This window comes from Crocodylus siamensis, unplaced genomic scaffold (assembly GCF_052110815.1).
Source record: "Crocodylus siamensis isolate JL-2025a unplaced genomic scaffold, ASM5211081v1 HiC_scaffold_467, whole genome shotgun sequence".
NCBI lineage: Eukaryota > Metazoa > Chordata > Crocodylia > Crocodylidae > Crocodylus > Crocodylus siamensis.
Window position 1 is genome coordinate 6,009 of NW_028324876.1, and position 12,940 is coordinate 18,948.

Sequence of the window (12,940 nt, forward strand, 5' to 3'; positions counted from 1 at the left end):
GTTCCACCCAGTCAGGGAGCGGGGGTTACCCTAACTGCAGGGCTGGGGTTGGAGGGAGCAGCCGTTGGGCTAGGGAAGGGGTGGAGAGCTACAGCTGCACCACGTCTCCAGCCAGCCCGGTGCCCGCATCCTGCGCTGGGGCTGGAGGGGAAGTGAGGATGGCTCTGAGACCGCTCCGAGTTGGGGTGGGCAGGAGCATCAGGGCCGGGCAGACCTTAGGTTGGGGCAGGATTACGGTCCCGGGTCTCAGATCCATCACCAGATTTCCACTGTCTCCTTTCCCACAGGTGTTCCTGGAAACTGGACACTGCCCACAGGCGCTGTGCACGAGTGTAGAGAGAGCAAGAGCCCAGGCCCCCGGCGGGTGAGATCCCTCCTGGGGAGACTTGGCTGCTGCGCTGGAGCCCGTGGCAGCTGTGGGCCTTCCCTTCGCGGCGGGAGCTGGAGGAGCAGGACCCAGGAGGTCTGCAGGCAGGAGCCGAGGGTGCAGAAGTCCCTCGTGTCGTCCAGATCAGAGCCAGTCCAGCACCGAGACCTTTGGGGGCAGGATGCGATGCAGGCCATGCAGCCCCCAGGCCAGGCCGAGCTGCCCTCCGTGACCCCAGCGCTGGCACCACGGGATGAGCTGCCCACCCCAGAGCCCTGGCGCCAGCTCTTCCGTGGCCTGCGCTACCGGGAAGCTGAGGGCCCGCGGAAGATTTGCAGCCACCTGCGGGAGCTCTGCCGGCACTGGCTGGAGCCCCAGCGCCGCAGCAAAGAGCAGATCCTGGAGCTGGTGGTGCTGGAGCAGCTCCTGGCCATCCTGCCCCAGGAGATGCAGAGCTGGGTGTGCGGGTGCGGCATGGAGACCTGTGCCCAGGCCGTGGCCCTGGCTGAGGGGTTTCAGCTGGGGCAGGCGGAGGACGAGAAGCTCCAGGTGAGAGCGTTTGTTTGGTGCCATCTGCACCTCCACATGTCTGGGGTATGTTTTCCCCCAGCTCCCAGCTCCCCAGTGACACATTTATCTCGTCCCCAGGTCACAGTGTGTGCGGAGGTCGAGGAGGTGACCTCAGACAAGATGCAGCCCACTGGGGTCCTGCTGGAGCCTGGTGACTCCTGGGTGCAGCAGCTGAAGGCCCATGGTGAGGACAGGCTTCTGGCAGAGGCAGGAAATCGGGAAAGCCCAGGGCCCAAGGACAAACTACCTCATGTCGCCGAAGAAGAGCCCCCGCCCCATCCGGAGCCAGGTCCTTACCAGGCTTTTTGATGTACAAGGTTAACATGGGTTCAAGACCCAAAGAGTAGCAGTTACCTCCCCACACCCCCTGCCATTATTAGTGTTGGCTCCTGGGTTTAGGCCAGTTGATTTTGGGGGACAACTAAATAGAAAACGGATGGGAGTGGGGTGACAGGCTCCAAACAAGTGCTGCAAAGGGGGACAGCGAGCAGAGCAGAGTGTATAGTACCCTGTGGCTCTTGAAGGAGTGCAAGGAGCCAGGGGCACGTGAGGTGTGGGATGAAGTGCTGGCGTGCAGTTAGGACACTGAGTGGCTGTGCTGGAGTTGGGGTGAGCGGCTCCAATGCCTGCCCCTGCCCAGGACAGGGCTGCAAGGTTTGTAGGTGTGTGGCTGGGGTGGGTCGGGGCTCTGGTCCCGGTGGGTGGTCCGAAGCCCAGGATCTTTCTCACTGCCTGCACCGCTCTTCTCAGAAAGATGCTTTAGGTGACTGGCTCTTCCCGTGCTGCCATGGTCACAACAGTGATCTAATTGCTTTCTAAGATCAGTGTTGTAATGATATCAATCAACAAGAGGCTGGTGCCGGTGATGTGGAAATGAGAGTCCCCTGTGGCCTCTGGCTGGTGCAGGTACAGTTCACACAGGCCTCCATCCTGTTGCAGATCCCCAAGACAGGGGAGAGCTGGGAGCTGTGGGCACGTGCAGGGTGCCCAGGTGGGTGCCCCGGACCAGGCCCTTCCCCAGGCGAGGTGAGAAGCGGTGGGTCTCCCCTTTGCAGTGGCAGGAGGCCCGTCCCCCAGTGCAGAAATCTCTGCCAGAACAGTTTGATGGGTGTGTGCTGCAGCAGGTCGGCAGCTCTTGTTCTCCTGGTGCCCCTGGAAGCATTTCAGGCATCATGGAGTAGACTGAGTCTGCATTTCGCACCCACCCCACCCCAACATGTGCACGTGACCCAGCACCAGCATCCCTCCAGATCCTTCCCCAGGGAGCGATGCCACAGTGCCGTGATCACCAGCACTGGGGCAGTTCTAGCGGCTCATCTCCAGCCTCTTGCCTGTGGGACAATGAGTCTCCCTTCTCCCCCCTCTTCCACACACTGCAGCCTCCAGGTCCCTTCATGCCAGGCCAGTCCAGGAGACGAGCAGGGCTTTCCCCGTGCCACCGCCCCAAGGCTCACCTGTGCACTCTCTTACCCACCCACAGGTGCCGGGACCTTGAGCAGAGCAGATCAGCAGGCTGCCAAGGAAGGGCCTGTCAACCTAGAGCTACAGAGAGCCTCCGCAGGGAGACAGGGACAGAGCGGCTCCCTGACACCTGGGCCGGGCCGGCTGCAGGAGGGGCAGGGCCCGCTGGCAAAGCAGGGGGAGAGCATGGAGGTGAGCAGGGCACCAGCTCAAGGTGGGGGTGGGAGTGCAGCTGTGGCAGAGCCCAGGAGGAGCCAGGGGTGCTGTCAAGAGTTTGGGGAGCAGAGAGACCTAAAGAGCGACATGGGGTACTGGCACGGGAAGGCCTGGTCAGAGTCCAGCCAGCCAGGCAGCCCAGGGCAGTGGTCTCTCCAGCTGAGCCCAGCAAGTCCTCTCGCCCCGGCTAGGACTGGGGAGCATAGAGCGTCTCTGCAGCCGATGCCAGCAGGGTCCCCCCCAGCACATCAGTTTGGCAGGAGTGAGCAGCACACCTGGCTGTGCTGATTATCGGTGTTACTGTGAGGTGAGGCAGAAGCCGGGATGGATTTGCAGCTTACAAACTAACTGAATCAGAGGCACAGCACAGGTTTTTTTGATTCCACATTCATTTGATAAGTTGGAATTGAAGGCTGTGCACAGACCAGACTATTAAATAGAGAGAGTCTTTTGAATACCAAGTGCTGGGGGCAGCATTGTGGGAAGGGGGACAGTGCTGGGAGAGGGGATGTAAGTAAAGACCCCCCACACAAACAACGGGGGCACAACAGCTAATCTCGTTAATCAGACAAGACTCCACAGTCCCTGTGTGGACCGTGCTTAACAACCCTGGGTGTTTGCCTTCCTATGACCATACATCCCCTGCCTGGATGAAAAGGACCATCCTCTTCTCCCTGCTATGCCTTCCCTTTCAGCCTAAATCTCCATCCTCCCTTGTCTTTCAAGTCCTTAGTATAATCCTTGAGTTCATTGGCTCCATTCCCCAAATTTCAGTTGCTTATTCTGCATCCAGTACCAGTGGATAAACTCTCCTTAACCACTGCCCAAGCAGGATATCGAGGCCCCGCCCCTGACTTAATCTGCCGCATCCAGCGAGGAGAGGTGGAGCTCTGGGACAGTGATGATGAGGACCGTGGGGAAATCTCGAGATCGGTGGACCTGCTGCCAGGTGAGTTGTGGCTGTCTCCTCCACCCAGCTCCCCTCTCCCATATGCTCCCTGCCCAGGGTGAAAGGGAGCCTGGAAACTGCAGATCTGCCCTGTGCTGCCATCCCTGGGTGCTGACCTCAAAGAGCTTATGCTGTTGTATGTGCAGACAGGTGTTGTTCCACGCCCTGAAATTCAAACTCTGGAAACTGTACCACCAGGATTGTTTTTGCCAAAGACCCCCAATGTTTGACATGGCCCCTTGCTGATTTCGTCTCCAGTAAACTGTAATAGTAATTATTACAAGTTTTGCCCCTGTAATATGACCCGACAAGTGGCTCCATTAGATATTACAGCAGCGACCTTTGGTGGTGCCAGCCCCGTGTCCTCCGCTGGGTGTGGGAGATGTTTGTTTCTGGCTTTCCCGCTGTTCACGTAGAAATTACACAACCGCCCCCCGACTCCCCAGAGTAAGAGCATGCACACAACACCCTCTTCCTTTGTTTGCCCACTACTTCAATAACTTTCTTATGCCAAATTGCCTAATCCTCAAGTTCCTTACCAGCCGAACAGCTTTTCACCAGCGATAATTATGGGTCTTTTAATCGCTTCCAGTACTCAAGTGATGGTATTCTTTAATATTTAAGATGGCTTTTTAGATCAGACAAACGTCCCATGATCAGGGTTTTTGGGGACCAGACATGTTCTTGGGAATTCTGCCCCTTCTATATAACGGGCAAAGCTTTCCTTGTTGTTTCAAATGGATTGCTTGGTGCCACGGGAGCACTACCAGTGCCCCTCTGCCCTGCAAGATGCTGGAGAAATGCTAAGGGTCAATAGGAAACCAACAAAAGGATAACAATAAAAACGGTCAATGCACCCTTCTCAATCTTTGGCGTGACTGATATTTTTGAGGCCCAGGAGACCATACTCCAGGGATGTACCATTTTCTGTAGCCACTTTGCAGATATTCCAGAACCCATCCAGAAATTGAGCTTACATTTCATTGTCTATCATAGTTAACATCACAGCCACATACAGCAATAACGGTACACAAACACAGCCGAGCAAGCAAGACAATTACTATACAAAGCTCAAATCTTCTTTGTACCAGGTGAACTTTTTGATGATTCACTGCTGGTCCACATTCTGAAAAACACAAAGACAAAAAATGGAAGGGCTTAACCCCCTTTAAGTTAGTTCATGTCACAGGATCACTTTTCACACTGTGGCTGGCTTGGCCCTGGCCCTGGCCCTGCTGCAGCTCCTTCACTGATTTCCCCTCTTTGCTGCTTGAGAGGCTGCTTTTCAGTAATCTTTTCTGCTTCAAGTGACAGCTGCTGCAAGGTGTACTGTGCCACACACCTTCCCTCCTTGGCTTGCACCAGGGGTTTTCTGTTGGGGTAGGCACCCCTATCCTTTTCCCAGCAAAAAGTAACTCATAAGGCAGTGGGAGCCAGGATTTTCAGGCACTCTGCACTCACCTTTCTGAGCAGTGACAACATGGCATTTTGTAGAGACTGCCCTGCCACAAATCACTCCACCACACTAACCAGTCTCAAGAGGGTGTAGTTTTCAGGCCTTCCCCAGGACTAAGTTTTAGGCTCTTCTGCCCCGATTATCTCCACCCCTCATAGGTACAGTCTCTCACTTCTGGGCTTTTTGCCTCCCCCAGCCGTTCTTGTTAGACAAGAGAGAAGCTGGGGCTGTCCCTGGTGTCTCCTGGTCCGGTTGACCTGGAGCACCAGACGTGTGTAATCCCAGGCTCGAGCTGCATGAAGTGGGTCAGTGGAGTTGGTGGGATTCAGAAGATTTCATGTTGTGGGGGGAAGTGAGTCCCCCCACTGTTTGCACTAGAATCTCTCCTGTGCCGTTTCTTCTCTGGGGCCCCGAGCGTCACAAAGCCTGAGGCTCAGCCCAGAGTCCATGTGTGCAGGTTCATGCCAAGGCCTTTGTCCCAGTGCAGATTCCTGTGGTGTGCAGGCTGCCTGGCATTCATTAGCAGAGGAAAGCTCCATGGGCTCATTCCCTGCATCAGACACTGCTCCAGAAACAGGTAGGAAGCTGATCACTGCTCTCAATCCTCCACTCCCAGAACGTTTCTTGGAGGGATAATGCATGAAACACAATGGGTTTTGCTACCAAGCAGTGTAAGGCAGTGCTCACCACACACTCCTGACTGGTGACAAGCCCCAGAAATGCACCCTGAGGCTGTCCACCCTTGTACCCAGATGTTGCTTTCAGGACTGCCAGGGATCACGGGCAAGCGTTGCGAATGGGTCTTGCCAAAGCACTGGGGCTTCTGGAGCATGTCAGCCCAGTCAGGTGGGGGGCTCAGTACCATCTTCCCCTGGACCCACCAGTGCAGCAGCCCTTTGAGAGCCTCATTTTTACTCATAGCAGATCCTCCTGGTCTCATCCTCAGCCTGTTAAAACATGATCCTATTCAGGTACAGTCCAAATGCACATGTCCCACATGTTTCTTGGAGCAGGGCCTGAGGTGGTGGAGCTGAGAGCTGGGCCAGAAATCTTGAGAGTCTAATGCTTACCTTCACCAAGTAGGAAAGCTGAAACTGGCACAGGGACCTGGCACTGCGTCACCCCCAGCACTTGGGCCTTTTCCAGAAAGACTTTGTTTTCTAGAAGAAACACAAGTGCCAAGTCCCGTACTGCTCTGAGGACAACCCCAGCAAGCAGAGGAAATAGCAGTGCTTGCCCCTTAGCAGCAGGGCAAGGTCTAATCTGGTGTTTCTTCCTCCCATGCAGGACATGCCTGGTTGCTGAGCCGAACTGAGGAGCAGGCTCCTGAGGAAGGGCCTGGAAAGCTGGAGCCACTCTGGGCTTCCCTGGGGAGTATGGGTGAGGTGGCTTCCCTGAGCCCAGTGAAGGACAAATGGCACAAGAGTCAGGGGATGCCCCAAAAGCAGGAGAATGTAGGAGTGAACACGGTCCCATCTCCAGTTGTGCATTGGAGTGAAGAAGGGAAAGAAGCCAGAAAAAGCCCAAGGTGCAAGGCTGAATATGTCATGCTGAGACATGTGACGAGCCAGAAAACAAAGGTCCACTGGAGAGAGACACTGCATGCAACCCAAGGCAGTGTGGGGGGCCTCAGAGGGAAGCAGGAGCCCACCACCAAGCCCAGGAGGAGAGTCCAGCCCTGCCCTGAGGGCAGGAAAAGTTTTAGCTGCCCCTCACTCCTGACTCTGCACAAGATAAGGCACACTGGGGAGAAGCCCCATGTATGCGCCACGTGTGGGAAGAGCTTCACCTGCCTCTCGACCCTGGCTGCTCACCACCAGAACCATTCTGGACAGCTTCTCCACCGCTTCACTAAAAGGGGGAAGAGCTGTGTGCGCAGCTTGGAACTGCTCAAAACCCAGGATGCGCACAGCAAGAAGCATCAGTACTGCTGTGTCACATGTGGTAAGACCTTCACCCATTTCTTCTCCCTGGTTCAGCACCGGCGCATGCACTTGGGGAGGAAGACACCCCGCTGCACCAAGTGCCGGAAGAACTTCATCAGCTGGCAAGGCCTGTCCCAGCACCGGTGTGTGTGGAGGATGCAGCAGCCACACTGCTGCGTGAAGTGTGGGAGAAGCTTCAGGCAGTCCTCCAGCCTGGCCAGGCACAGGTGCATGCACAAAAGGGAGAAGACACATCATTGTTCTGTGTGTGGGAAGGGCTTCATCTCGTCTTCCAAGCTGGCCCAACACCAGGTTATCCACACAGGGAAGAAGCCACATCATTGTTCTGTGTGTGGGAAGAGCTTTGCCCAGTCCTCCAGCCTGACCCTGCACCAGCGCATCCACACAGGACAGAAGCCACATCAGTGCTCTGTGTGTGGGAAGAGCTTCACTCAGTCCTCCCAACTGAGCAACCACCAGCGTATCCACACAGGGGAGAAGCCGTATCAGTGCTCTGTGTGTGGAAAGACCTTCACCCAATCCTCCAGCCTGGTCCGGCACCAGCTTATCCACACAGGAGAGAAGCCACATCAGTGCCCTGAGTGTGGTAAGAGCTTCACCCACTCCTCCTACCTGACCCAGCACCAGCGCATCCACACAGGAGAGAAGCCATATCACTGCTCTGTATGTGGAAAAAGCTTCACTGCTGCCTCCCAACTGGCCCGGCATCAGCTGATCCACTGGGGGAGAAGCCACATCACTGCTCTGTGTGTGGGAAGAGCTTCACTCAGTTCTCCAGGCTGTATGTCCACACAGGAGAGAAGCCACATCAGGGAGTGCGGGAAGAGCTTCACTCGATCCTCCTACCTGACCCAGCACCAGCTCATCCACACAGGGGAGAAGCCACATCAGTGCTCTGAGTGTGCAGGAAGAGCTTCACCTCTTCCTCCCAATTGACCCGGCATCAGCTGATCCACATGGCGGAAAAGCCACATCAGTGCTCTGTGTGTGGGAAGAGCTTCACTCAGGTCTCTAGGCTGGCGCAACACCAGCATGTCCACACAGGGGAGAAGCCACATCAGTGCTCTGAGTGTGGGAAGAGCTTCACCTACATCTCCAGTCTGACCCAACACCAGCTTATCCACACAGGGGAGAAGCCACATCGCTGCTCTGTGTGTGGGAAGAGCTTCACCCGCTCCTCCAACCTTGCCCAGCACCAGCGCACCCACACAGGGGAGAAGCCATATCAGTGCTCTGAGTGTGGGAAGAGCTTCACCCAATACTCCAGCCTTGCCCACCATCAGCTGATCCACACGGGAGACAAGCCACATCAGTGCTCTGTGTGTGGGAAGAGTTTCGCCTACTACTCGCACCTGACCCGGCACCAGCGCATTCACACGGGGGAGAAGCCACATCGCTGCTCTGTGTGTGGGAAGAGCTTCACTCGTTCCTCAAACCTAGCCCAACACCAGCGCATCCACACGGGGGAGAAGCGACATCAGTGCTCTGAGTGTGGGAAGAGTTTTGCCTACTCCTCTCTCCTGATCCAACACCAGCGCATCCACACAGGGGAGAAGTCACATCGGTGTCCTGCAGGTGGGAAGAGCTTCACTCAATCTTCCCACCTAGCCAGGCATCAGCTGATCCACATGGGGGAGCAGCCACATCAGTTCTCTGTGTGTGGGAAGATCTTCACTCAGCCCTCCCAGCTTGCCTAACACGAGCATGTCCACACAGAGGAGAAGCCGCATCAGTGCTCAAAGTGTGGATAGAACTTCACCCAATACTCCAGCCTGACCCAGCACCAGCGCATCCACACAAGAGGGATTCCACATCGTTGCTCGGAGCGTGGGAAGAATTTCACCTAGTCCTACCTCTTGGTCCCACACCAGCGCATCCACACAGGGGAGAAGGCACGTCAGTGCTATGAGTGTGGGAAGACCTTCACCCAGTCCTCCAGGCTTGCCCAGCACCAGAGCATCCACAAAGAGAGAAGTCACATCATTGCTCTTAGAGTAGAAAGAGCTTCACCTACTCCTCCAGCCTGTGCCAAACATCAGTGCATCTACACAGGGGAGAAGCCATATCGGTGCTCTGAGTATTGCAAAGGCTTCACTTCTTCTTCCCACCCGTCTGGGAATCAGCACTTCTACACCTACAAGCATCTCTGATTCTGCCAGCAGTGCAGGCAGGGCGTGGAGATGTCTGCCAGCTTAGCACGCACCAGTGGTGCCTTCAGACAAGCACCCTCATGCTGGTGGGCTGCAGAAAGATTTCCCCTAGGCTTTGTCCCTTGTAGGGAACAGTGGGATTCCAGAGCCCAGAGGCTGGCCCACAAGGTTTGATTGTGGGGAGGGGCTAAGAAGAAACACATTGGGCAGAAGTCATCCCTAATGCAGGGGAAGGAGATGAGGAGGAGATGATCTTTGCATCAGGCTCGGAGCCTATACATTTCCTATCTCCGGAGCCTTTTTGGCCTATTTTGCTTTTCAGCCTCTGCAGAACTCTGCACCACGGGGTACGTGCTGCTCCCCTGCCCTCCTCCCCTTGGTTGTATTCTCTCTCATGCGTTCCTTGCTACTAAAGCACCAGAACTGGACATGCCGCCCCGTGGTTAATCTCTGTGTCCTCTCCCAAGGTGTGACAGACCTGGGCCCACAACCCTTTCCAGGGCAGATCTCTCTGTGCCTTCCCATCCCCTTCCCTTTCCAAATGGTTCACCAGAATTCAGAGGTTGTTGGTAGCCCTTGGGAGCAGGAGGTAGTCTGATCTACCAACCCTGCTGCTGCCCGACTGGCTGCTCCCAGCCCCTTCTGCCCTCTTTCCACAGCAGGACCCAGAGCTGGGTGAGCAACCCTGGGCAAGCGACTGGCAACTGACTCAAGAAGTGCCCCAAGCCAGCCCTGTCTGCCCTGTTCCTGCCCTCACCCACCACAGCCACCCATCTGCACAGCATGTATGCAACCGCTCTGACTATGTACGATTAGCGCGTGCCCCCCGGGAAGGGGTGTTGGACCTGTGACTTCCTGATAATTCAGAAGAAATCCAGGATTTAAAGAAATGTATTCGAAAAGCAACAGCTAAATTGCATGAGTCAGATAGCTGGAGTGTGAGTTCTTGGTTTAGCTCTGTTTTCAGTTCCAGGCTCCACCGTCAGTCATAGGTTGGTGATATTGTTTGGTGCTTTTATTGGACTATGCCTGGTGTTCATGATCATTCAGTGTTGCTTCAACTGTGCTGTGAGGCAAATGAGGAATAGCCCATCAACCAGAAACAAAGTATATAATGTGTGTGTTTAAATAGCAGAAAGTAAGAAGAAGAAAAACTAGAAGTTGAAAGGCTACTGGTTATAAATATTTAACTTAAAGAAAAAAACTTAGGGAGTGTTAAAGTGAATTTAGTCAGGCTTTGGCCTCTCTGACTAGAAAAAAAGACAGAGACCAGAAGTGCTGATATTGCTTATTTCAGTCATACGCTCTGAGATAAAAAAAAAAAAAAAAATCCTGCATTATTACTCTGGGCACAGATGTCCAATTAAATAAACTTGTTTTAGTTTCTTCAAGGTCGTATTTTTTTTTCTTTATCTGTCTTAAGTATAAAAATGCTTGAAAACTGAGGGAGGGGGTGGGCCCCCGTAGAGCACGGGCGACGGCAGGAAAGAGCATCGCGGGCTCGTGCTTGTACCCTCAGCAGCGGCATGAGAGGAGCCCACGTGGACTGCAAGTCCCCTGGCACGGCTGTACGAGCACGCGTGGTGCTCTGGAGAAGTACCGGAGGACTGGAAGAGGGCCAGCGTGGTGCTCATCTTCAAAAAGGGCAGGAAGGAGGACCCGGGAAACTATAGGCCGGTTAGTCTTACTTCCATCCTAAGCAAGCTGTTCGAGAAAATTATGCTGGCACACATCCAGGAGGGGCCAGCGGGGGACTGCATGCTTGGGGGCAACCAGCACGGGTTCATCAGGGGCAGGTCCTGTCAGACCCACCTGGCGGGCTTTTACGATCAGATCACCAGATCGTTAGACGCAGGGTAGCAGTGGACATCATCTTCCTGGACTTCCGGAAGGCTTTTGATACCGTCTCTCACCCCGTTCTCATTAAGAAACTGGGGGCGGTGGTGTAGACCCCCCCACAGTCAGATGTGTCGCCAACTGGCCAGAGGGCCGCACCCAGAGGGTGGTGGTGGATGGGTCCTTCTCGACCTGGAAGGATGTGGGCAGTGGGGTCCCGCAGGGCTCGATCCTCGGGCCCACACTGTTCAACATCTTCATCAGCGATTTGGATGAGGGGGTAAAAAGCCCCTGTTCAAATTTGCTGATGACACTAAGATGTGGGGGGACGTGGGCACACTGGAAGGATGCAACAGGCTACAATCAGACCTAGACAGGTTACAAGGGTGGGCGGACGAGAATAGGATGGGCTTCAACACAGACAAGTGCAAGGTGATGCACCTCGGGAGGAACAACCGGCGCCATACCTACAGGCTGGGGAACTCCCCTCTTGTCAGCATGGAGGCGGAAAGGGATGTGGGGGTCATCACTGACTCCAAGATGAGCATGGGTCGGCGGCGTGGGGACGTGGTCAGGAAGGCCGACCGCACCTTGTCCTGCATCTCGAGCAGGTCCCTTCCAGCCCCTAATGTCTATGAAATCTATGAATACAATCGACAAAGTCCAAACATTCCAGAAAGGAAGTAGCCAGCTGGGTTGAACTGAGGGAGAATAAACGTTAATCTGAAACCCCAAAGTGATGTGGTGTGATTTGAGTACTGGGCGAGTTCAGGTTTGGGCAGTAATCTTCTATGATAACTTCTGACACCTAATCCCATAGGGTAACAGCTGTTGGGCAAGATCATAAATGGCTCTGAGCTAACACAGTAGCATAAGGTAAGGCACAAAGGAGCACGCATGTCAAGGGACCAGCACGAAGCACGGGACAGAAGGACCATCGCTGTACCAAGCCTGGACCCCGGACTCCCAGCGTGAGCGAGGACCGGATCCTGACCTAGGGACCTTCCCAGTGACCCCTCGGACAGCGTTGATCGGGGATGCCTGACTTTGCTGGAACAACTTGGCGCGCACCTGGCCTAGAGGGACTGCCGGTAAGTTGCCAACCCCATGTGGGAACTCTTTGTCATTCGGTCTATCTGTTGTTATCTGTTGTTATTGTGGAATCAAACAAGCTGGATGCCTTAAACTTTGGTCAAGCTAACTGCAAGTCGGAAATGACCGTGACAGTTAGGTGGGAAATTGCTGGCTCTGCGTGTTAGCCGGACACCTGCAGCAGCGGGTACGGGGGCGGGGCGGGGCGGGCACTGCCAGCTCCCCGGGCCGCCCCTCCCCCGCATTGCTGCCCCCGCCGCGCTCTGGGGCCAGGACAGCCCAGGCGGACCCGCACCGGCACCTCCACGCCGGACCGTGCTGCGCGACCATGCCCCTTGGCCGGCAGCAGCCAATCAGTCCCTGCCACTTCCCGGGGGGGCGGGCACACGCGGCGGGGCGGCCAATGGCATCCCGGCTCCGGCTCCTGGCCGAGAGCGCTGCCGGCGCCGCGAGATCTCCTCCGGCCGAGTCCAATCAGCGCTTTCAGCTGAAACCCTCATGCGCCTCAAAACTCAACACATCCCTAATCTCTTGTCATAATGTTCCTAGTAGGAACTCCCTTGGTGAGCAGACCCTACCATAGTTTTGGACTATACAGGGATCTTTGGCTGAGGTCAAAGAAGTGTTGCTGCAGAGCAACTGGGGAGGTCAAGGGGAAGGAAGGGTAAATGAGGTTCAGAGAGAGAGTATAGCAACCATCTTGACCATAAAAGTTATTCATTGCCAGGCAAATGAATTTATGATGATAAGAGTAGTAATAGCCATACGAGGGAGACAAAGAAACAGTTACAATATTACATAGTTTCAGTGAAGTATTTGAGGAAGTTTAGCTCCAGTTTGATTAGCGAAATTCAGGTTCAGAAAGCTGTGCGTGGAGTAAGAAAGCAAAAGTTATGT

General features: G+C 55.0%; 1 protein-coding gene across 1 annotated transcript; it reads left to right on the plus strand.

The window, feature by feature from the left end:
• Positions 1-411: 411 nt before the first annotated feature.
• LOC149851697 (uncharacterized) lies at positions 412-9,399 on the plus strand. Its single transcript, XM_090030480.1, has 7 exons — positions 412-916; positions 1,016-1,226; positions 2,418-2,747; positions 3,354-3,563; positions 6,307-7,746; positions 7,866-8,656; positions 8,813-9,399. Exons 1-7 carry the CDS (start codon positions 554-556, stop codon positions 9,113-9,115), a joined length of 3,648 nt encoding a protein of 1,215 aa, XP_089886606.1. The 5' UTR covers positions 412-553; the 3' UTR covers positions 9,116-9,399.
• Positions 9,400-12,940: the final 3,541 nt, after the last annotated feature.